We start from the raw sequence: 26,574 nt of genomic DNA, 5'->3' as shown, positions 1-26,574 counted from the left end.
TACGTTAAGCTGTGCCATTTTCTGTGACATGAAAAGATATCAGAGAGTATCTTCCTGAAGTTGTTTATAACTGCAACCTACTGCTAGCAGGGGTTTCTAACCCACAGATATGAACACCATGACTTGATCTGGATCACCAGTCTTGTTAAAATCAGTGAGACTATTCAGATGTATTTGCATACTGATAGTTTAGAGCTGAGTTTGCACTAAATTCATCTGTCACCATGTCTTGGATAAGTATATTCTTACAATAGCAGGTAAAGATTACTGTGGGTGAGGAGGTTTAGAGTATAGCTCAGTTGGTAAAACATCTATAACTTTCTCAGATTTGTTGCTTAAAAATGAAGAGATTTTCTAGCAAACCAAGGTTCATTTGAACTTAGAAATAGTCCCCTGGTGATCACATTTTCAAACATATCCAGCAGTTTTAAAGTTCAATATTTTCCCCAGACAAAACAATAAACATTGAAGCTATGAAATTTCCATCTTTGAAAGAATTGTGATGCCAGAATAGTCATTCTTTTGCAATTCAACAACAGAATTAGATTTCTGGATGGTGATCTGATGGAACAAACCTGAAAAATGTTAAATGGATTTTCCTACTCACACATACCTTAGGGTAAAAGCAGCTAGCAATAGTGAATTACAAAAATATAACTATAAAGTTTACAGATATTTGCTTCCAGACACTCATTGTGTTCAATCAGAAGATCTCTGAAGAGCAATTACTTTGGTACATATTATGAAAACATTTTTGTGAATAGGAAAAATGTCCAACTGGACTTACATATGTTCTGTAATTTAATCTACTAATATAAGAGTTCTCAGTTTTTTATCACTGTATTCCCTCACAGATACTGTCTCATAAATTGTCTTGTTTCTCCCATTTCCAACCAGTGACGTGTTCTAATTCTTAACAAATAGTCAAATGGTGTGCTTTGAGAAAGGATGTAGGAATAGGAGGTTTTGTCCCTATGATCATTTTTAAATATTATACCATAATTGACACACAATTTTCAATTAAAAAATATTAAATTTAATCTTACCTCATAAGCATTTCAGCCAAACTCTTTGCATCTACAAGAAAATGGAACAAATGTCAGGAGTTGGTATTGTCTGCATTATATATGAAATTCTGTTTGATAGATGGATTACTAGGAAGCAAGTGATTTGAATCAGACATGTATAAAAGACTACTGTCATTTCTTAGATCAGTAGCAAAGATAAAATAGTCTTTAAAAGTCCCTACTTTTGTTGAAACTGCATTTCACAACATTCTATCTTTCTGCCCCAGAGAGCCCTGATCAATTCCCCAGTAGCACCAAAAATGCTTAGAGACATATAAACTACTCTTGGCTTTTAAGAAAAATCAGCATGGAATAAGATAGAACTTAACTTGAAAAAGCTACAGAAGCTCCCTAGAAGTAGAGAGAGAGAGTGTAACAAATAATAGGACTCTGTTCCTTCAACACTATAGTTATTGAGTGAGTGAGCAAGGAAGGAAAAATACAAAAGAATACAAACAGATGGCATCCATCTCTGAGCAGGAGCAAAACCGGAGCCAGAGGAGCCATTGCCAACCTGCCATTTCTAAATCAAACCTAATTGCATGGAGGTCTGAGCAAGGGAAGTCACCAGCTTGTTTGGTTGCTGTGAAATATGAATGATTTTCCACTAGCAGTAGTGCAAAAATACTTTTGGGTCTTCAGAGGACAGTCTATATACAAAACAGGAGGTAGCTTATTCCCATATGGATCAGCCCTGCAAAATGAGGCACTATGGAAGGAAAAATATTCGTATTGTTGTTGATGTCGTTACTGTTATTATTAAGATAGAGTCCTTTGGGAATATCATTATTCTGGTAAATGTCAGATTAAAGGACACAGGTGAAGGCTGGTAGATCAACCTGGTTCTTCAGGTAACTCTTGTAAACCTTTATCAACATAAATAATTTCTGTGAGATTATTCGGCAAAAATAGACAGCTATACTTTGTCCTCCTACAGTCCTCCCTAAACAAACTCATTTAAAAATGCTGAGTCCAGAGTCCTTAAGTACGCAACACAGCACACAAAGCACAGCAACAAAGCAGCTTTTTGTGTAATCAAATGAAGCAAATCTGAGAAGAAAACAACTCCAAGTTTCAGGTCTTCAAGGAACTCTCCTATTATGTAGAACTTTAAATTTCTTCTCATATCTTCTGTTTGTAAATCCACTGGTACCTTCTAGGACATTTACTGAATTTGCCTTTATCTTCTCTGTGTCACTTCTGAAACCCTTTTCATTTCTTAATCACCTCTTGGGTCTCCTACAACTGCTAAGGTTTCCTTGCTTGTGATCTTATTAAATACCTTGTCTTTAAAATTCAGCGAATGTAGGCAGAAACAAAATACCATCTTAAATGTGTCACTCTGACTACATTTGTATTCATTTTAAAAGGAATGGACAAAGGGCTCTTTTTATTTGTAAAAAATACTTCCAAGGACTTTCTACATTTTGCTTCTCTGACATTCTGCCAACTTATCTGTCTTAAGCTTTATTCCGCACCTCTTACAAGGTGAAATTTTGTGCCTTCTCTGAGTCTGTTTGTTCCATGCCTTTAGTTTTAATCTTCCCCCTATCTCTTTTCAACACAAACCACAGCATATTCCTAGTGGAGGGAAGGATTCTTCATTTGAGATGTCCCATCTAATCCAAACAATGTTGTATATAGACACTGGGCCATTCTATTTTTCACTCAGTTTGGGACTGGCTTTTGAACAGTCTTGTAAGAGGCATTGCATAATAATATTATATCAAGATGACAGTGTCTTATCTTCAGTCATAAACCAAAGTCACAGTATGTTCCTGCTCCCAAGTGACATCAGTGATAGTTTTTGCTACTGATTTGTAAGGATCCAGGAAGGGACTTAGTTCTTCTGGAGAATACCAAAAAAACGAAGCTTTGGTTGAAAATCATGGTTTTTTTTCAGTAAATATTATGATGCTACTTGTTATTATTGCAGCACCAGGATCATGAAGAGACTCAATGCACACATTTTTCCTCTGGCACATTTAATAATGGTGATTTCATATCCACATATTTCTTTCACTGTGGTTGCAGCTTTTACAAAGCAGTGATTACCTCCTTAAGTGAAGACTAGGGATACTTAAGCAAGTAGTTCAGCACTCATGAAAAGCTAAGTGGACACAGCTGAAGGTTGACTGACCCAGAGTCCTTCAGTTTGCTTTTTGTATTTGTTTACCAACATAAAATAACAATCTTCATGGGATTTTTCGGCCAAAAATGCTGTAAAAAATGCTGGGAGTTCTAAGTTCTTAAATGAATCACAGCAACAGACTGACTTGTGTAATCAGGTAATCATTTAATCCTTCCTTCCCCCTTTCTTTTTGATGCACTTTTCCTACCCCTTTACAACATAGACTTGATCTCAGCTGCCCTGTGCCAATCACTTGAAATGGGCACCTGTTATCAACTAATCAAAGACTGGGTGCCCTCAGAGTAGATTTTTTTTTTTCCCCAAATTCCCTTTATCATCAGCCAATATCTAGTCAACAGTGAAGGAGTATAGGACATGATTCATCTGACCAAATGAAGGCATTTAATCAGGTTGAGATGAATCCTGCCCAGCACTCCACTGACTGTATTGACTAGATTACCGGAGTGCCTTGCAGACACATATATTTAGTTTGATGAATCTCATCCCAGGATGGATTCACACACAGATATACTCACTCTTGTGCCTTTTCCCTACAGTTCAAATAACCCCCCCTCACATGTTCTCAGGTGCTGCACAGCATATTGTGATGTTCCACGCTACATCTAGAAAAAACGTTACTTTCTCATCATTAAACATATGTGGCTTAATGTTCAAATGCACATTTACATATACTGTAGGTGGAAGAGATACAAAGGAGAGAGTTTGCACATCTTCAACAAAAGCATCATGAGGGATCATGTGTTGTGTCAAAAAGTGAATGAGAAAGTACTGCAGAAAATAAAGTAATTGTAGCATCAGGGTTTAACATATCAATTCTTTGAACGGTTTGTTACAATGGACAGTAGCACTAGTATAACAAATGATAGCTGTACTGAGCACACAGTTTAGTATATGACTGGACCAAAATAAACAACCTGAGAAAATAAAGTATTGTATGCATCTGTTAAAGCAAAACCCAGAAGTCTAAGGTAACTGAATATGATAACTGTGTGTCCAAAACATCAGCTACAGAAGAAATGCTAGTTTCAGAAACTAATGAGTACAGACTGCCGATTCCAGTGTGCATTTTGTACATAACACTTTTCATCAATGAATTGAGAGTACTTCATAAAGTAAGTCTGTTTCCCAAGTAGTGTTCTATTTCCCAGCTTTCCAGTGGGGAAAACTGGGCTCAGAAGGGCTAAGAATGACATAGTGAAAATGACCATCACCCGCCACAGCCAGGCACACATCCTTTAGTGAAAAGACAAGCTTCCCTTCACAGTGGCTTTGACACATGATTGCACAGAGGGATACAGACCCAGAGACAGCCCTCATTTTCATTTGCTGGCATAGCCTTCTTTAAAATTCTTAACACATTTGGCTTGCCACTTGGGAAATCAGAGGCCGTGCTACAGTTTTAAATTGCATGCTGCCACTTTTGAACTATCATGCCGTATTAATACTTTCTGCTTGGATTAAGGGTGAGTTGAAGTTAAAAACAAAGGGAACACTATTTCAGTTGTAGTGGAGCTAGGTTAATAGTGGAGAGAAAGAGTGGTAAGTCATCAGATTTCTTTGTTCTAATACACACTGACCTACCGAATCGCTGTTTGAACACCAGCAGTCATTGTCCTCCTTATGTCTCACCAGTAGAACTACTAAACTGGGCAAAGATCAGGACTCTGCTGAAAACTAAGCTTTCATTCTAAATAGAGTATTCCTGGAGAAATAAATCATACTAGGTATGACACAAAAAGAAGACAAATGTTTAGCTGTCTGTACATACTAAAACAAGCAGCAAAATGACTAAGAATGGAGAGCATGCCGCTCCGCTCCTACATTTGCCTCACAAAAACTGGAACCGCATTCTCTTTGTCTACAAACATAGATCCAAACGTTTATATGCAGAATGGACTGCAGATAATTCTACAAGTCCCACACTTCTTTCTCAAGCAAGTTCAATGAAAACACATCTCCTGGGGCCACAAGAGCAAGAATTACCTTGGAACTTCTATAAAATCATTTAGAAGGTTCCACTATGGCAACTATTATTTCCTAGACTACAGAAAAATCACTAATGGCTTTAGAATCATGATCTAGGACAAATGTGTCCTCTGGAAAAAAACAAAAAACAAAAAAACAAACAGATAATATATATCATAACAGGTAATAATGACAGCATAGTTTCCTTTTCAAAACTAACTCAGAAGAATGTTGAACACAGCAACAAGTACAGCAAAGCATAATTCTATCTGGAAAACCTGCATGTAAGAGCTTTTTAGAGAACTTACTAAGGAGGTCTCCAGAACAGTAATATTGATCATCAAGAATTTTAGAACATGGAGTAATCTCCACAAGAGCATAAAATAGTTGGCATTGGGCCAGTCTTTAAAAAAGTTTAACAAAAAAAATCTGAATTACTACTGGCGACAAGCTAGCAATATATATATATACATATATATATATGTTTTAGTGTAAGGTCATACATCAAGAAACAAAGAATACAAGCCACAGTTGCACAATGGGGAACATTATCTTGTACTGCAGTCAGAGAATTGTCAAGTGATCTGAAAGGATAAGAAGTTAAACACAAACTCTTAATATAATGCTGTAGCCAAAAAGGTGAATCTCACAGGTTTGAGCAGAATATGAAGAAGAAGAAAGACTGTTACCTCTCTATCAGAGACGGCTGTGTTTACTGCTGGCATACTAAGTTCATTTCTAGAATACACAGGTCAGGAAAGCTACTGAAAGATTGCAAAGGGACCAGAGAAAAGCCATTGAATGAATGAAAGATGGGAAATTTACAGTGAAAAATTCAAGAAGATGCATTTGTTTAGTTTACCAATGAAAACATTAAGAAATTACTTGGTCAGTGCCGTATAAGAGACACCAAAAACGTGATACAAAAAAGAACTTCAGCCCCTCTACGGCAGACAGAGGTATAACAGGACCAAATGGCTGGAATTTTAAAGCTTAGCTTGACAAATCCAGAAAAGAAGTGAGATGCAATTTTTTGCAAAAACGGTAAACACTTGTGACTTTTATCAAAAGTAGTGATGAATTTTTTGTTATTGCATATGTTTAAGTGAAGATCAGATATTTTTCTAAAGTCCTGTGATCTGACAGGAACTAATTCAGAGAAGTCTTATGTTATGCAAAGGTCACAGTAGCCAGTGATCATCAGCATTCCTTAAGGCATCATAACTCAAGAATCTATGAATACTTGTAAATTGACAATAAAAACACTAGAGGTGCACAGCCAAGATTTCCTCAAGCCAAAGAGCTCAAAATATCCTGCTCATTACTGCATGGAATTCCATAATATTTCTGAGATTATAAGGTAATAACACTTCACCTTCCACCACCACTTTTTTGATGGAAAAAAAAAAACAAGTGCAGAGTGTTAAATGACTTAACAGAACTTGAATGAGAAAGTTATTATACGGCAAGCTACAGAATACAGAGGTGTTGATTTCCAGAGCTGTCTCTGAACCATTAAGTCTAGCTGTCCTCTTTGAACTATGAATCTACCCATGCCTAAGGGCCCTGTACCTCTGTCTTTCTCATAAACATCCAAAGTATCATTACATAAAGACAAATGAAATCCAAAAGACAGCAGAACAGATACGAAGGTGAAAAGAAACTGGACTGAAGGAACTGCATACACAAGAATGGCCCTGGTTTTAATATCAGGATCATATTTTGGTTAAAATATAAATAAATAATCATTTAGGTGGGTCTTGGAGACTCTCAGACACATTTTTGTGGATGACAAATTGTCTTGCTATTATTATTCAGTGTGTGATGTGAAAGGCTTTTTCATCTAAATACCTTCAAAGTGAGGCCTGCTATCACATACTATGAACTCAGGCACAGTGGAAAACCTGCAGGACCAACTGCAAAGTGGCAGAGTGGCAAGGATCCAAAACCTTGTTGTGGCTCAGCTAGAACATACACTAGAAGACCTATAAAGCTGAATGAATTCACAGATCTAAAACACACACACATAGCAAACTCCTGAATTTCAATAAAGATTAGAGAAAAAGACAGGTCATCACCAAAGCAAATGAGATAAAGACTTGAATAGATGATCTGAAAACCTTTTCATTTGCAGCGAACAATGAAACATCGTCGTGATAGTTCTGCTATAATGCATCATAGGGAAAAGGATATGGTAACACATCTGAGAATATCTGGATGTGTTTTCTAGCCTACTAACATTTGGCTACTTTCATTTTATAACTTTAGAATCAGGATTTGCATCTACTTGAAAGCAGAAATCCCCCCATCTTCAGAACATCTGATTTAGCCTTTTGAAAAAATTATGATTTTAGGTTGTTGAGACCATTCACAGGGAGAAAAAAAAAACAAAACCGAAAATGAACAAACAAACAGCAACGCGAGAGCTATTTTCTTTTCCCTCGTGCAAAATCATAATTTACATACAACGTTTTTAGAAACTTATTACAGAATGAAAAAGAAGGAATTTCTGTAAAAAAACACATTTGCTTTACCTCATGTCTGTAATGTACTACAGGAAAATGATGTCAACTGGTGTTTAAACCATTTGCCTGTGTGCAGCCCCACTTGCCCTTTCATGTTAGGGGAATATGCATATGTAGGAATAAGTGCCATAGCTCTCCTCTTACCTCGCAGCCTCTTCAGTCTCTGCTCCCTCCTCCTCCTCCGCACAATCAGTAGCATCACAAAAAGCAGCAAGACCCCAACCAAGATACAGGAAATGGTCACCAGCATCTTTAGCCCTTCATTGGTTGCCAGCCCTTCCTCACTTTGCACAACTGACTTAATGAGTGGAGGGATTGTACCTGGAAACAGTGTCATGATATTAGATGCCTATTAACGAAGACAAAAGATTGAGTTCTCAGGGACAATAGCATGTTATATGTTTCAGCCACATGCAAAACATTACGAAGGATTTGTCCTGTTCAGGATGGATGCTATATTTGTATGTGTAATGGCCATGCACAAATAATCAGTCACACCGATAACAGGCCACTGACTACAGAGAGTCACAAATTATCAGAAATTGAGAACACATGCATTTATTGAACATGTCTTATTTTGGGGGGCAAAATCTGGGAGGGAAAGCCATGGCCATTGCATAGTCAAATACTACCATTAATTTTAAATCATATTAAATCATTATAAACCTGTAAGAGATGTCAGAGCTACTATCTATTTAAATTACTCCCTACTATGGAAAATAGCACTGCTGCAATAGATTTATGCTCTCTGCTGGGCTTTTCTTTATAAGGAATATATTTGACAATGTACATTTTATGCTACATAGATGAATCCTTTATACAGAAATATTTTTATATCACGTCTTAAGGATGCAGCAGTGATATTGATCTTAAATTCAGATATCCAATCTGACACTAATTTGCTAAACACTGTCTGACGTTATACTCATCAGTAAAACAGGAGAGTAACACTGGATGGAAATGATCAGATTTTGAGAGTGAAATAAGGGAAATGAATCTACAAAGTATTACCATTGGCAGGCAGCTCACTTTTTCATTTTGGGCCATATTTGCATTTTGAATATACCTGGTTTGCTGGTGATATGTAATACTTGAACTTTTCTATTCTTTTTTTCTTTCCTTCTAAAGGACGTGAGAAGAATACAGTACTTTCTTTGAAAGGCTGTTTAGTTATGGAAGGCTTCCCACTCATTTCCTGATTACTATTAAACTGCTATATGCAACCTCAAACGAGGTTATAAAATGCAGATTTCTTTGAAATGAGTAGAAATATGCAAGTATTGTGAACTGTGATGACTATTGATGGAAGCTATTCAATTTTAACCAGCTACTGAAACATAAAAGTGGCTACTTACTTGCTAAAAGGATAGGAGGGTGAGATAGAAAAACAGGCACATCCTTTTTACATTTTAACTGCTGCATTGTGTGATATAGTTATACCTCATTATGCAGCATACAGTATCAGAAAAAAATTATGATATGATGCAGTGCAATGTAAGTGCCATAACCACAGGAAAATGTAGAATTCTATGCTGTATTTTTTCAGAAGAGCTATTTGAGTTGCATGTAACAAGAAGAATATTTCCCTAAGGAGATTGAGAGAAGCAAAAAAGTTAGAACTATCTAAAGTTATCTCAGGTACTTCAGAACATTTATTTTCTTAGAATTGCATTTTGAATCTTTTTCTAATTTTTCATTGCATTTTTTCCCATAATTTTCCATTTTTTTCTAATTTTCCATTGCTTGTTCATATAAACACACAGCAGGATTTTTTTCTTCTATTTTAACTGAGATACAGTTTTTGCAGTACTTTAAAGGCAAAGAAAATGATTAGATGAAGAAATGGAAAGAACTGCAAACTCCTGAAGGAAATACTAATAGCCTTCTCTAAATCCTCCTAAATACTAAAGTGCTGAATTTTGCTCTCAGTTAAAGGTACACAGACCATTGGCTAAGGACATTTAGCTTCAATATTACCTAAAATTATGTCTTGCTCTCCACAATATTTTGATGAAAGTCAAATTAAAAGAGTAGCCTCATTTTTGTTAAATCATAAGTGTTTAGGTGAGTGATTACCGTTTTCTATAGCTCTTGCAAGTAAAGTGTAAACTTCATAACACTGCATACAAGCAGCATATGTTTAATTAAAAAAACATACTGCAAGTTTCATGGAGTTATGTATCCTTCATATTATTCATCTGTGGCTATTCAGCAATTAGAAACTATCAAAACCTAAATGTGCTATCCATTGAGAAAACATTATTTAAACATTTGCTGTCATTCTAAGTTGTGGTTATGAGTGGAAAAGGCAAAGCTTTTCCCAGAACAAAGTCCCAAACAATTTGGAAAGGGTTTATTTCAGGTCAATGCACCACTAACCTGAGGTGCCCTGAAATACATTGGTATTCAATCCTTCATAGGATTTTGAGCATCTCTGACCCACTTTTCCCCTGTGGTGCAGTCCATCCAGCATCCCCCATTGCACATGGTGATTTTAGGACTGTTGAGTGTTTTCCTCTGTTTTAACTGTTCTTCATGGTAGGAAGTCCCCTTGTGGGCTAGAATCAATTAGCACAGTTTAGAGAAGCTACCACGCTAATCTGATTTAATGTCAGGGCTATTGAGGAGCTGATCTCAGAGCTAGGAAGCTCCTCTGCAGCACTACCTACTACAGCTGCACATAGTTAAAAATATCTCCCTAAGTATTGAGTGCAAATGTTCTGAAAAACAAGGGGCAGGCAGGTCACAAATTTCCGCAAGCTTAAAATGGTTAGCTGAAATATGGAAAGCAAAGAGTTGCACGTAGATCTGCCATTAACCTTTCGACCTAACTCATCATGAAGAGATTTAAGATAGAGGATTCTTAACCACGGTATTTCTCAGGAGCTCTACCACAGATACCAATCAGTATTGCAGTCCAAATAAAACAACTAACAGATCACAAAACTCAAGGTTTTCTACTAGGTCTTAAGACTATTAATACTACTAAGCTTGTTCTTAGCATTTTGTACCTAGGACTTTTATATAAGTATTATTAAATCTTCAAAAGGTTATCATTATATTTATATTACCCTAAAGGGAAGCTGGAACCCCAAGAAGCTGGAAGGGACAAATCTCACATCACACAGGGAATTAATGGTAGAGGTACGGTTAGCATTCAAAAGCAGAGATGGTCAGAAGTTTTTCATTGCTGTGATAAATGAAAAATTGGTAAATTAAAAATTTACTCCATATGAAAGCAAAAATATTTGCAGGAAGTATTGATAGAATATGTTGATTTCTAATCAGAAACTATTTTCCAATGCTGAAGCACCTTTAAATCTACACACCCTACTACTGAATGAATGAGAAACTGTGATTCTGTAGGGATAGCTTTTGTTTAGAAGCACTCAGATAGCTCTTCTGTGAAATCCTTTGTGTGGAAATACACTACAGCTTTGATTTCATTGATGATGATAATAATAATAATCAGTTTTTGGTTTTAGTTCTCCATCAAATGTAACAAATTCAGAAAACCTGAAATGTGAGGTGTTTTTCCAACCCTATTTTCAACTCTCAGTCTTGCAGTCAGTATTTGAGACCATGCTGCCTCTCTAAGACACAATCTAGTTCTGGCAAAGGTCACTTGACAAACAAAACCATCAATGACATAGATGAGAAATTTTCTAGCTGACCGGAAGCAGTGGCCCGATAAATTTAATACTATAAACATTTTTACTGCTTCATTTTCTCACTTTTAAAGATGCCATACAGCAACACACAAAATCAAACGGCATGCAGGTCACAGTATGTGAAATCAAGTTATGCATCACCACCTAACCAAAAAGCAGAGTCTAACTAACAACATTTAAAAACAGCTCATTATAAGAATATATTTGAGAATATATCTGATTTCACTGCTATCAGTAGGAGTTTAAGGCTTTGGAGCTGAATTTTCATATCATCCCATTTTAAGATATGACTTAAGACTGCTTGCCCCAGCCATGTATACATAACAATAATTGTGAATGTCAAAAAAAAGCATCACTGAAAGTTGGATGCTGTCTGTAGAAAGATACTGATGAGGATGGGCTAAGTAAAGTGCCAAGAAGTTAATTCATAGTACTTGAACAAGTTATTATTGACAATGTCTATACTGCTCAATAAAACAAGCCTGGGGACAATTCTCAGGCCTTACGGCCGTCTGGCAAGACCTGACAACATTCACACAATAAGTACTTGGGTCTTGGTTTCCTATGGGCCTCTGTAATGCTAAGACAAAATCTTTTTCTTAACTTTTTGGAGTGTCTGAAATAACGTGAGGACTGTGTGGCAGCTCACCAAGATGGCAATTTCACAGCCCAAACCTGAGGGCACATGCTGTTTGCAAAAGGTGGGCCATGAGGACATATGTTGTTAGTTATCTGCAAGAACTGATGGGTATCTAGTGCAAAGGCTAGGATAGCATTGGAGGATGTGTAAAATGGAGGGATTTAAATCTTGCCTGATTCATAATCTGCACTGGTGACTGCAAATGGTCACTTGTTGCCTGTTCTTTCCTGAGCCATACATAGCTATTGTCTTGGAGAGTGCTGGTTTACATGGATTGAAACCTTGCCAGGGAGATGTGTTAACAATACAGAATCATGAGTGATTAGTAATTCTGTGCTTTAGCTGGGCAACTGTCAGTTCAGTGTTTCAACTTGCTCACTAGTCCTGTTGTTTTATTTACCAGTATAAAGGTAGCCAATTGATTGCGCAATACAGCACAATATCCTTGGCCACCCGATATCTCCAGAAAAGCTCTGGCAATTCACTCTAGAGCAATTTAACAGATTACTATCTGGAGCCATCTGTTCTGCCTTCTTGCCAGAAATACTGCCATTTCCCACTGTAGAGTCAGCAGAACACGTGCCACCATCAGTTTCAATAAACAGCATATGAGCTAGAGTGGCTGACAAATTGGCATATTTGCTCTTGCCCTCTTGTTCTGGCTTTTGCAGGGGTGGGCAGTAACCTCTGGCAGAAGGGCAGGATGCAACAACTCCTTCAACCCCTGCATCCCACTGCTGGGTATGACAAAGGCATCTGTCACAATCATTAGTTTCACTCTTCCCTATGTGTAAATAGGGATAATAGCATTGCCATTGCTTTGCCCTTGGAGGATGCTGTCTGGAGGCTCTCCTGGAAGACAAGCTAGTTTGCTCCGTTGTGTCACATAATGGGTTTTGAATTGTGTCACATGGACATTGCATGGAATAGCAATGAGGCCAGTCACATTCGTGAATGGCTGCAGGAACCAATTGTAAGGATGACAAAAATTTCATGGAAGAGATGCATGAAATATTAGCAAATACTTCTTTGAGCACTGCAACTAATGAAACCTGGTTTCCTATGGTTACTTGTCTCATGGTTGACTGACTTTGATGTGGGACTTTTCATCAGTGAGGCCAAAGATATGATTCCTCTTTTCTACCTTGCTGCCTATTGTCATGAAATCTGTAGGCATTTTACATTTTTGAGACTCTTACCCCTCTATCAGCATGGCTAGCAGTGTCAAAAAAGGGTTTTGTGGAGAAAAATAAAGACAGAAAGACATGAGTAGCACAGTCATGCAGGAAACTAAAACTACAGCTAAAAACTGTATCTCAAACAAATAAATTCAAAGGTATACTTACTGCCATCATAATTGAGTGTTGCAAATTTAGCTTGTTTTTCTGCACAGCCAGCGCTGTTGCATACTCTCATTTGCAGTTCATACCAGGTTGCCTCCTGGAGGTCATACAGTATGTAGGACTTTGAAAGGGATGTCCGCTGAGCAGTTGTCCAGACTGTTGTCCCGAATGGCCGGTACTCCAGAGTGAAAGAGGTGATGGGACAGCCACCGTCATTCCAGCCTATAAGGTTGAGTCTCACTCTTGTGGTGTTGATACTAGCAAAGAGCTCTTGTTCTTTAGAAAACTGTGGCTCTGAAAAGAATGATGTATTTTAAGTGAAATGCTTCTGTATTCATAGATATCGGACTCTCAGAGATATAAATCTAAGAGAATAATTGCTAGGACAGTCCTAATTTAATTTAAAATTTAACATCTTGCTAGTCAATATATTCTACACCTTTTTCTACCCCTTCCTAAATGCTTCTTTATACTTTGTACTTTGTGCCAGACTCATATCCAGATTTTCAAATCCATATGTGGAAAAATATCCATACACTTTTGCATGGACCTGACCCATTCGCATGGACTTGCATGAGTCAGCTTGAAAATCTAGAGCAGATACCTTATACTGGCAAAAGTCCCTGCTTATTGCTATGCAGGAAAGAAAGGATTCAGAACACTATGTAAAAACAACATAAAAGACAAGTAAATTTGGAGGTAAAATGAATTGTCCATCAGTGCCCTAGCCTTCTCTTGAAGTGGATTTGGACACTATTTGTTTGAGAGTACATAGGCTTTCATTTGGGGAAAAATACCAGCTTTGAGGAAAATGCAACAAAAAATCAAAATAGTTGAAACATTAATATGCTGAAATTAAATGTGTTATATTTGAAAATACTATGTACATATATTTAGTTTTGTATTTACTATTTTTTTGTATACTATTTGCACTATGCATGAATGTACTCCCCATCTTCCTTCAGCATCCAGACAAATAAAACCCTACATTTTTACACCAGGAGAGGAAAACAGTTCCTCCTGGCAACAGCAGTAGTGGGAATTGCTATAACCTGTAATAGTGAAGACATGAGCCTCTTGCCTCAAGTATGTATCAGCCCATCTTAGAACAAAATTATTAGAGAAATAAGGAAAACATAACAACTGGTTTGCACTCTGAGTCCCACAGCAACAGTTCTTCTGTCATCATATGGACACAACTGGAAATGTTTTTAAAGCCAGTATCAAAATACCCAAAGCCATATTCTAATCAAGCCAAGATGTATAGCACAGTGCATGAGCTTTAGGTGGGAAAAGAGGATGGAAATCAACATACCTTTTCCAAGGGTTTTGGCCTCAATGATCTCACTGATGCGTCCTGGCCCCACTCCATTCTGAGCAGTTAACGTAAACTTGTACCAAGTGCCACATTTCAATGTTTCTAAACGGTAGGACCGCTCACTAGGGCTAATGGGAAAACTACCCCACTGTTCACTGTTATCTTCAGAGTACTGTAAAATATAACCTGCAGGAAAAGCACAGATGGCAACGATAAACCAGACACAAACTACAAATTCTACAGGTAATATGAGAAGTCATTTTAAAGACCTTGTAAAAACAGAAAAGTCCCGTGTACAGGAAGAAATACAGCTCTCCCCTGACTAAAACATACCAAGCAATACACATATTGCCTACCCTTACAACAGCTTAAATACCATCTTTATGGTAACTTCAAAGAGAAAAGAAAGGGATAGACATTTCTAAATACCTTTCAATCAGCAACAAAGACCAAATGATGAACCTGGACCCTCAAAAAATGCATGGTTAGAGATTACATGTCTAGAAAATCAGACAGAGTAACTGTCAAAACAACTGAGGGTACGCTGGAAAAAAGTGATTAAATCTGTGATTAAACTACAACAAAGAGAAACTGCAATTTCCTGAAAGCTATTATCACCACAATAGTACACATTAGGTGCTGCCAGCAATAGATTGCTTTGTTTTTCTTTTTTTGTAGCCATTCATAATTATATACTAATCCTATCAACATATGATAATTTAGTAAGAAGTTGCAATTAACCTGAATTCTATTACCTCGGATAGAACTGCCACCATTGTCTCCAGGTATCCAGGAAAGAGTGATAGAGGAAGATGTAGTTTTGGATACAGTAAGTCTAGGTTGGTCTGGTGGAACTAGATGGGAAATAGTTAAAAACAGAAAATAGATCCAAATGATTATGCGAGATCTTAATCCCTTCTAACAATCATTTATCAAATAATTGTTTTGAGTTGCAAAAAATGCAAATGATTTCTGTCAAAGTGTCTGTTTAGCTGACATCCTTGGTTATGACAGAGCAGACAAGCTCTCATTTTGTATATTTCAATTTTTACACTTTTTTGTCTTTCAGCTCTTAACCCTTGCTTTTCTCTGAATTTTGAGGGTCTGCCCTGCCAAATCTCCTTCTAAATGACATACTGAGCTACCCAACCATTGTTTTCTGCTACTTCTCATGTCTGTTTTAGAGAAAGAAAGCTAAATTTTCAGTGGTGGGAAACAAAAGTCCACTTGCAAAGGAATGCCACACTCATGTGGCATTTACACTCTTATGGCAAAAGTAAACATATAAGTGCATAAAGACAGTTTGTGTACATGTAACTGTGAGTGGTAGCTAAGTCACTCAGATCTGTGATCAGAAACAGAGCCATCGCTCCTCCAGATTACACTATTCCTTCACTGAGGCTATGAGCATAAAGAAGACACAGTTCTATCGTCAGGGGCTGAACAAAACTGGAAAAACTTCAGTTCTGTTGCTTCCCATAAACATTAGGGCTATATCTAATTTGTGGGACCTAAGAACCTCACAGTTCCCAGGACTAGCTCCTGAGTGCACGGATGACACACAGGTTTTATCTCCTATCCTTTGCCCAGTGCCTGGTTTCCTTTGGAAGAAAATCCAGCATGAAAGGGCAGAGAAGGAGCAATGCTATGTTCCAGCAAGTCCCCTGGTCCTGGGAGAACTGGGACTGGGACAGTGTCAGTGAACTGGGACTAAGAGGAGCTCAGTGTACAGATTAGACTCAGCATAAGGGACCCCATATTGCATCAAGATACAGCAGCTGGGTTTGCAGAGCTCAGTGCTCAGGAGTGCAACCATGGCAAAGTAGCCAGCCTTCTTTTCACTTTGACAAAAATATCTTGAGTCTATCATATAAATGATGTCTACTGAGTCAATATCATAATATTTAGTTAAATTCAGGAGAGATCATCCTTGACTTCTACCTGAATCGTTTAGCTAGTCCTGCTGTACTACTGAGGAAACCAGAACCATGGCACAAAACCAGTAGGGCAGTGGAGGTTGATGTTGTTTGTTAATAGGCAAAGAGATGATTGACAGGAGAAATTCCAAAGAGCTAGTCAAATCAGTGTTAGAGCCTGCCAAAAGGGTGAATATTTACTCAGAGTTTACCCAAGTGCTTTATGTCTGCAGTTCTAGATTCAGAAGTTGAGAGGGGGAGAGAGAGGAGAAAAGTTGCTATTTCAAATCCTTTGCACTGTTCTGGCAATACACAGCAGCACTAGATCTGGCTTGCAGATTGTTTTCTTAACAAGTGTTACCAGAGATCTCCGAGCTTCTCAGAAATGTAGACAAGATTGAGTTTCGCTGCCTCAAGAGCAAGGAGCAAGGCATGGAACGTGCCCATCATGGGAATGGGATCCAAGGTGAGCTGGTAGGAAAGCCAGGGCAAAGAGACTCCAACACAGTCACACTTACTGCTGTTCCTGACACCTCAGGTGTGGGAAGGGATGTGGGGTGTTGGTGAATGCTGATGGCAAAAACAGCCATTTCCCTGCAGTAGTTACTGCTCTACAGACCCCAGACTCGCTTGCAGCTCTTCAGGCCTGGGGCATAGGCAAGGCAGCACAGAGGTCACAAATGTTTTGTCATGTGTAGCAGTCTGCCTGCTTTTCCTATGTTCAGCAGAAGCTCTTTCAACAGAGTAAAACTCAGAAGAGCTCTTAGCCTCTGCTCACATTCAAGTCATCAGATGATTGCAAAATAATGAGTGCAGCTGTCAAGCTGAGGCTCTTGCTTTACAGCTAAGGACTAGTTCAAAGAGGTGTTGATTTTACTGCGCTTACAGGGTTAAATGATGGTGAAGAAAACAACAAAGACACTTTCTATACTAAAGGAAAATTTCTTACATGAGATGGATTTATACCATTATTCTGACTGACTTTGTTGATTTCATGCAGAGAGACTGCACAAACTGCACTGCAAAAGATTTATTGTAAAACCTTTCATCAGAGCTTCATCTTACCCGCATAAGATGATGGTCCCATATATTAAATGACAGTCCTGCTCTGTCCCGCAGGGAAGTAATATTGATCTGCTTTTAGTTACTGCAGTTCAATAACAGCAAGAATATGCGATTATGAAAGTACTTAGTGAAGTATAAATATAAGGTTTCCATTTGATAGTGTTTCTCTCCTTACTTCCAGCTGTGGTCATGCTTCAGACATTGCAAATGAGCATCTTTAGGCTCTCTGTTGGATTTTAGACAAGCTAATATACACTGTGACATTTATTTCAAGGCTTAGTGGATTGGTTTATGCAGAGAGCATTACACTGTGGTTGAGATCATCTCCTTCTGTGTTCTAAAATGCGGGGCTGCTTGCTCTGAAAATTTAGATTGCCTGTCTAGGGACAGGAGAGAGGCTGGCCACAGAATGGCCCACATTCTCAGCTCGGTTATTTGCTTCCCTTTGGTATGACAATTTGCTGACAATTGAAGCATGTTTAGGGTCTGAGTACTTGTTCAAGTCTTGCTATAGTACAGTGAGCAGGAAAATCTAGTGAGTCGTGAACTCTTTTTAAGTGAATGCACATGCTCTGGTTCACATTATTGTTAATAGGCATTCCTATACTGTCATTGCTTTTATACATGTCAGCACCATAACAGATATATTATATACATTCCAAAATGCATACGAAAAGTAGCTGGTAAGATCTGCTAGTTGAAGTTGTACCGATATTATTTTAAATGCTTCCTCATATGCACCCTCAATAGAATTCTACTCTTGCAGAATGAAATTTTTGTCCAAGGTCTCAGTAGAGAGGCAAATTTCTGTTGATAGCTTCTTGGAAGTTAAAGAAAAGGCCTTCAGCTCTTTTTGAATTTTACAAAATGTAAATGAATACAGGTACTTTTTATATGGAGAAGGCCTAAGATGCTATTTTCTGTGTGAAGAACTGGAAAATAACTGAATGCAAAGACAGTTCCCAGTCTTGCAAAAACTTACATACAGACTTAACTGCAAGTGTGTGAACTGTTCCACTAAAAGCAAAACACTTATTATATCATAAAATATTGATAATTGAGTCAAAATGACCAGCATAATCTTTTTTATTTATTTAATGAATTGGAATCATTAAAGTTATATTAATGCACATTAATATTAATAGTTTACATACACCTGCAAACACATCTATGTATTACTAACCCATATCAATTAATAGCTGCTATAACAATTATGAGATATGTCAAAAAATCTTACCTTGGACCTGCAAATTCAAAATTATTTCATCTGATCCCCAGTTGTTACTGGCCACACAGCTGTAGTATCCAGAGTCTTCTGCTTTCACAGTTCGGATGACAAAGCTGCCATTGCTAAAGATGCTTCTTCGCCCATCAATCATCACTAGACTGGGTGTCCCGTTACTACCTCACAGGAAACAAAGTGCATACATTAAAGAAGTTACAATCAAAATTACTCAGAATCTGATTATTTTCAAGCAACTAAGAATGGAAATGAAGAAAGAAAGAAAAGAGAATGGGGGTCCTCTTTAATTCAGATAGTATAGGAATATTTTCTGCTGGGAAACAGCTGCCATTTGCTTAAAGAAGGCAGATGCCCCAGCCCCAATTTGAGTGGAAAAGAGAACTCACTCTTTCCTTAACTATCTGTTACTTCATAAGAGTACCAAAATCAGGGTAAAAGGTAGTCTCTGGCTACAATGTCCATCCTTATAAAATAATAGCTATTACTGCAGTTCCTCATAGCATTGCAGTATCACTGCTGATCCACCATTTGGATGAAAATTTTTGTCCATGTGTTTCCAAGTGCCTCTGTCCAAATGTGAAACTAAAGATCAAAACAGAATCATGCAAAACAGGATATGTGCAAGAGATCTGCCTATATTCTGCACTCCACTGCACGATTAAAACGCATCAGACATTTTGCTTTCCTGGACTAAAACTATTTTGTGGACTTAAAACAGAAATGATCCTAGATTTAACATTTTGAATATTTACCTTTCCCCTTCATAACTTTTCCTGCTTTTTGATACCTTCTAATCTTGACAGCCAATCAGTTCTAGTTCAAGGAATTTCTGAACTCCTTGTCTACTGTGACTGTGTGCAGTTCCTGCAAACAACTCTTCTCCTTCCTGACATAACCATTCAGGATCACAGGCATTGCCACCTTCAGGTTTTTAACCAAATGGGTTAACCAAATATTTGAGCTGTGAGGTGCTGGTTACCTATCCTTCATCCATTTGACTGCCGGAGCTGGGTCTCCAACGGCTCTGCAAGGGAGGACAATGTCCTTCATCCAGGGAGTTGTGACCGTGCCACTGAATGTCAAAATTCTGGCAGGAGCTGAGCAAGAGAGAGAAAGACTGAAATGAAGTGCTCATTCATACAGCCCTTGGAAGGGAAACATAGACATCCAACATTAAATATTGAAAATGAAACCAATCTGCTTCAAGCTGTGCTTTTAGGAAACTAATTCTTTTTAACTCATAATATCAGCTACTCATTCAAGCACAAATATTACATTTTTAGTGTTTGGAAGACAAGTAACTGAAAGAGAGACTAGGAGGAGGACTGGAAGAGTCCTTGTGGGGAAAAAGGTAAAATGAGTAATTGATCTTTTTTACTGATTTTCATATACCTCTCAGTAGAAATTATGCACTAAAATTACATCAAAGGAATACTTCTCTCCAAACAAACTTCTAGCATGAAGTATCCGCAGCAGATAGCTATCTTACAAAAGCTAAATTATTGATATATTGCTCTTGCTATATTAAGGCTTGGATTCACTTAACAAAAGCTTACACTCTTGAGGTGAAAGTTACATGTTTTGTTCTCAATGTCTCAGTTGGGTTTTGGTAATTTGGATAACCTGTTTAATGATGAATCTGTGCTTTCATTGACTCAGCAGCTAGCTTTGTTTTAAACCCCCCTCTTCTCTAAAATATGCAATGTCTAAACAGCTTTTTCCGTGCCTCTGTTATAATCTTGCAATCATAACTTTTCCTGCTCTCTGCTCTACTTTGATTCCAAAGAAAAGATACAAACTGCACTAGCATTTTTTCCAGCTCAGTTTTGGACAAGATGGCTCTTTTTCACCATTTGGGCAGGGTGTAGATCTGGCAGTGAATGTTCGGCTTTTATTTGCAATGAAAAATTTGAGCCATTCTGACAGCTGGGGATTACCAGAAATGAGCATGACGCTAGTTACAGAACAGCTTACATAATGCTCCAAAATATTGGATTGAATATGTAGAGAAGTTTTTAGATGCCTCAGAATTCATTCATATGAGAGTGTAGATATGTCCTCAAAAATGATAAAAGCAATCACACTCTGATTTTGAAGAATTTACTGTTTTTCACACCAGTTTGGACCCATTAAGTTTGTACTGGGCTTCAAAACAGAACTCCAAATTAATATTTCTGTATATTATCTGTCAGGTATTTTTGTAGAGACTAAACTATACAAGAACACTGAGTTCTGATGTGGAAAGTAGAGTGAGTTCTCTTTGGAAAATGTGCTATGAAAGAACTCACTGCAGAATGTACAGATCATTGCATATTTTTCACTTAAGACTTCTATATTCAATGAGTTCAATACAAGTCAATAGAAGGTTTTTCTGTATTTTGTCAGGAAGTGCAGGTCTAACATATTGCCTGGAAATAGTCTTTTCTCTTTTATTGAGAAAACTCAATTTATTTTTAAGTACCAAAACATGGTGAGATTTTGCTCATTTTTAATACATCCCTTAAGTGCTCCAGAATTCAGAACTATTTTTTTGAGTATGACATTTTCTAACTAGCTGTAAGAGGGATAGGCTTTTTACAATAGCTAGGGAATTAAGCAAAATAAACTTACATGTACTAACATGTTAGTACATTACAAAGAGCCTATCTGGAATCCATAAATGGGAACAAACTCTTAAGTCAGTTCTATTCCTATTAGCTCTCACTTCACCTAAATGTATGAACAAAAATGTCCTGTAGTTTCAGCGTATAATACAGAGAACCAGTAAGATCATGTTAGAGCTTCAGTGTACTGTATTACTCAAGAATGACCCTTGATAGAATTATAATTCTTATTGGCCTTTAATTATACATTTCAGAGGCACATACTGAATGCAGATACACCAAATACTGTATTTTTAATCCTTATCTACTTCAGTCATGCACATTGATCAGAATGCACACTCACAAATCCATTTTGCACCAATTAGAAAAACATGAAAATGAGAGCCAGCATCAAATATAACTGGGACGTTTCATCTCAACAGCTTTTTATCCTATGCAAACACTATTTAAAATAAAGTCATGCATAAAAGAACAAGCCTTGAAGAGTGACAGGAAATTACTTCAGTGGGCTGCAGTGGGACTTGAGATATTCATAAAAATAAATGATTCCATACATTATACAATCAGTTTGGACTGCTTTTCCTATGTTCTCTTCAAGTGTTGTGGAATACTAGGCTTCTCAAGAGATTTTCCCTGGTTAAAATTTTAATTGAAAACACAAGAAATCGCTGTTCTAGTGATTTAGGGTAACAGACAAAGGCAAGGTTATGTAATGGGACAACACTACTTTCCTAACTGTGAAAAACTGTAGTGTCCATTCCTGGCTAAACAGCAGCTAAACCCTACTCGCACCCTCCTTCTGGGAGGTCTGACGATTAACTGCTGCAGGAGGGTGCTCACAGCCTTGCTGCCTTGAGGAGGTGGTACAGCAGAAAGACGCAAAGACACTAGTCACTTCTTAGGTCTAATGATACAATCTTATTTTCCACTGCGGCACTCTTAAGGGCATATGTTCTGGAAAAGATCTACGCAGGCCTGTAATGCCACAAGCCATGGACTAATTAAACTAACTGAAACAGAAAAGTGCTCAATCTACCCAAGGACTGCACACACAGTGTGAAATGCTGACTCCACTGAAGTCAGGGTTAGAAGGCTCATTTGCTTGCAGTGGTACCAGGATTTCTTTGCAGTAGATGTTTAATGTTACTCATGCCATCTTTAAAAGCAGCAAGAGATGCTGTCAACTATGACTGTTTACAAAACACATCTCTAAGCACCTGAACTGCTCCTGGTACCAGCAGCACTTTCTGAATAACGGTGGTTAGAAACATGAATTCCTGTTCCATGCAGTGTCTTTAAAAACATGGATCAAACCAAAATGAAATATCAAATGCAGACATTTGCTCCATAACAAGTAGTATGAAATCTTACCTAAAATGAGCTAGTAATCCTTTTCTCCCTGGCTAGCCCACCTCTCCAGTATTGTTCAAAAGGTTCGGCTATTTCCAACTGCTGCCAGTTACTTCAGGAAATTTTTTTTTAGTGTAGGAATCCTACTGAAACCTTCAGCATTAGATGACATCATTATCACCAAACATTCTGTGATTTCCCTTTATTTTTAATGGTTATCTCAACAGTGAATTTTTCCTTATGTTATAGGCTGGATAGCAGATCTCCAGAGCACAGTATTTCTGTTGCAGTTCTTACAGAGCATGGCTTTTAATATTCTGTGTGTTATATTTACCATGATGTGCAGAAGTAACACAAACTTCACAGAAGCATAAGACAGTGGTAAGATCACAGAACACAACTCAGAAGTGCACATTACAAAAGCATACAGCATTTTTGTGGAAGTATCCACAGCTTTCCTTCCATTATCTGTTCCTTTCCTGTAGTGAGTGCTTGTAAAAGAGTTGGTAAAATAGCATGAAAATTCTTAACACCAATTTTCTGTATACCTTAACTTCTACTACTCTTCTGAGACTGGTAACAAGTACACAAACAAAAAAAAAGAAAACTAGAAACAAATTAAATCCCAAGTGAAATTCATTTGAAAGCAATAGGTTTGAAACGATAATAGGCATTCAGGAAGTTAAACACTTTGAGTTTCACATACCTCTCCCTTTTGAGCCAAGAGAGCTTTACACAGCGTGTAGGCAATTCGGCTACAGGGCTTTGCCTCATTGCTATCAAAGTTCCCCAAATGTCTACAGGCTACCTACTGTCCTTATGTTGAATGGCATGGCACTGGATTAGGGCTATGTCTGTTCCTATATACTGCAAATTACCCAGTCATTAATTGAAGATAAAAAGGTACCTTCACTGAACAGCACACTTTCTCATGCAAATGTGGTTTTCTGCATGTTTGCTTGCTTAAATTATGAATCCTATTAACTATACTCATTGTCACAACAGCCAGAACTTCTTAGCAAGAGGCCATCACACACTTGATTTTTTTTCTGGAGGACACAATCAAATTTAAAAGGTAAACTGTACGAGGAAACTCTGAATAAGAGCTGTGGCAGTTCACTGCAGCTCAACTAAATCAGAACACAAGAGCTGTCACTGAACACCATGGTTCAGGAGTTTCTTTCACTTACTGTCTAACAGAAGAATATAGAGTGTACTCCAGCATGATGAAACACTAAAGAAACAGACTGATGGTGTGTGCGTGGTATCATGTCAGACCCATGTGTTGTTTAAAATCATTAAATACACAAAGCATCATAGACTAGGAGGCAAGTCTGTTCAACATTAATGTTCAAGTAGACAACAAGAACAGGGAAAACTCGACATTAAAGCAAAGTCAAAGAGTTTTCCCCAAAGGATCAGATGGCCATAGGCCTAATTCTGTTGTCTTCATGTCACTGGCAAATGCCATTCTCCATTAGTTGTGGTCAGTAAATAGGAGGAACAAAGTGCATGCAAGATTTCCTGTCTTTTAGACATATTTGATAGGCTAAAAACAGAAATTTCAAATCAGCAATGAAATATGATTCAGTGAGGCAGAGCGTGCTTACATCATGGAGGCTGAATTTTGCTTGCTGTGGTTACTTTCTTTTTTTTTTCTTTGGCTTACTTTTGTCAGTTAATTACAGGGAATCACAATATGTTCTGAAATATGGAGACACTAAAGAAAGAAATGTTAACCTGAATTAAGCTTTAATTTAAATTGGACTAGCCATTTTATGTCAAACCGCTATCTAGACATTCTCACTGAGAATTAAGGGGGTTTTAATTAAGTTGACATAATTCAATTCCAAGTTAACTCTCATTAGCTGTCATGATGGTATCATTACATGGACAGTTACTGTGAAGTAAGTGGAAAAGAAAGGAAGCAAACTAAAGGAAGCAAAAAACAAAAAAGGAAGCAAAATTCACGGTAAGAGCCCATAAGATGCTTTTGCACTCGGGACTTCTTCCCCCCTGTAAACCAGCCTTTTGTGCTCCTTGTGGCAAAATCAGGCTTTAACTGCTTCTAACCCCATGATGTGTTACATGCTTTAGATGTTTTGGGGTGAAAGGTCTTCAAGGCTATTAACTTTGTCCATTATTCTTCATCTGTGTGTCCACTGTCCTTATCACTGATCACCACTTTCTTCCAGTTCTCTAAAAGGTTCAGTTGTGCATTCAGACAGGAAATCTCATACAGGATATAATAATTTCTAACCTGGCTATATCCAAGGTTCATAAAATTGCTACGTATCCATATTCCTAGCGCCAATCACAATTTCCACAAATGGATTATTCATCACTTTTTCAGTCCAAAGAGTATGCCTATAACAGGCTTGTCTTGACCATTATCTAATGTAGATTTTATATTGGAGCATCACTACTAGGATGCATTCTGTTGTCCTTCAGAATAAAGTTTTGCATACACTGACTTGTCTATATTGAAGTAATTAGTTACTTTTCCTAAAAGTCCCCCCGTCATTTCATACAAGATATTTTTAAGTTGATTTATTTGGCATCATGGATCATATTAATAAGCTTTGCCGGAGCAGGTTTAATTCCAGCTTGTAGAAAGTTTGTTCAGTTTAGGTACATGTGGATCAATTTGTAACTTCTCTGTTTTTGGCAATCCTAGAGCTATCACATCCTGCATTTCTTCACAACCAGATCAACTCATCTGGATATCTGTGAACTTTGCATTGGTCTGCATTCATCTTGTCTGAACACTTTCTTTCCTTTTAAATACATAGCAGATGGAGAAAGTGAACTTCTGGTGCTTTACGCGCTGGGGTCCCTGCACAGTACCAAGATTGCCTATGTCCCTAATCTATTAGTATTAGACCATATTATTGTCTAATTGTTTCTGATTTTATTCAAGTATCAATGTATTATGTCTATTTTTGTTGACTCCTATATGAATGCATCATACATTCATAATGCATAAGTAACTGCCAGTCTCAACAGAGAAGCATATTGAAACCTTTGCCCTGTTTCTCTGAGGCATTTTTCAGAGGCTTCCCTTTCAGATGTCCCTTACACTCCTCATCCACCTTTTAACACCCCAACTTTGGTCTCACAGATGTTCAAAATGCAGTAGGCAGTTATCCTATGGGAATAAAACAACGGAAAACCTGCAGACTTTTCATAGCCTTTTAGTCATTCATAAGGTCACTACACTAATGCTGTGTAGCCACTAAGAAAAAAGCTCTTCTGAAAGATGCCAGATGTTAAAAGAAGCAGAAACAAAAGGTGAGTCTACCCAGCTGACATAAAGAGACTTTCAGTAATGGCATGGGGAGCAAACATTCCCCTGTTTGTTCCCACTGAGGCCAATTTACCTTGCTAGACCCTCCCCACATTAACACTGATAAATCTTCCACTGTGAGCCGAAGTAGTAACATCATAGTTACTATAAGTTCCCTGTAGTAATGTTGAAAAATACCCATCCCATATGATAAAATCTTTAACCTCGAGGAGAGGCAAAGAAAAGGCACAGAAGTCCCCATCACAAGCCTAATGAATCCTGCCTGCAACTCCTACTCATTAGAAAGCTATTTCACATGTTAAAATTGTACCTTCCAAATACCATCACCTGATAGTTTATCATCAAACTGGTTAGCTACCATCTAGGTAGCTAGGAACAGCAAGCATCCCCATGGTGATGGTATATGCTT

At 37.7% G+C, this 26,574-nt stretch overlaps 1 protein-coding gene across 1 annotated transcript in view; it reads right to left on the bottom strand.

The window, feature by feature from the left end:
• The window catches only part of DSCAM (DS cell adhesion molecule), a 188,918-nt gene that overhangs the window by 34,700 nt on the left and 127,644 nt on the right, over nt 1-26,574 (bottom strand). The window contains exons 20-26 of the mRNA XM_026088187.1: nt 19,885-20,002; nt 18,900-19,063; nt 15,437-15,535; nt 14,679-14,867; nt 13,367-13,657; nt 7,854-8,030; nt 1,047-1,077 (exon numbers count right to left, since the gene is read on the bottom strand). Coding sequence (XP_025943972.1) covers nt 1,047-1,077; nt 7,854-8,030; nt 13,367-13,657; nt 14,679-14,867; nt 15,437-15,535; nt 18,900-19,063; nt 19,885-20,002 — 1,069 coding nt within the window. The remainder of the gene's footprint in view (nt 1-1,046; nt 1,078-7,853; nt 8,031-13,366; nt 13,658-14,678; nt 14,868-15,436; nt 15,536-18,899; nt 19,064-19,884; nt 20,003-26,574) is intronic.

This window comes from Apteryx rowi, unplaced genomic scaffold (genome assembly GCF_003343035.1).
Source record: "Apteryx rowi isolate R43461 unplaced genomic scaffold, aptRow1 scaffold_756, whole genome shotgun sequence".
Classification (NCBI taxonomy): domain Eukaryota; kingdom Metazoa; phylum Chordata; class Aves; order Apterygiformes; family Apterygidae; genus Apteryx; species Apteryx rowi.
The sequence above is the reverse complement of the archived record's forward strand: the minus strand, read 5'-3'. Positions and strand labels throughout refer to the sequence as shown.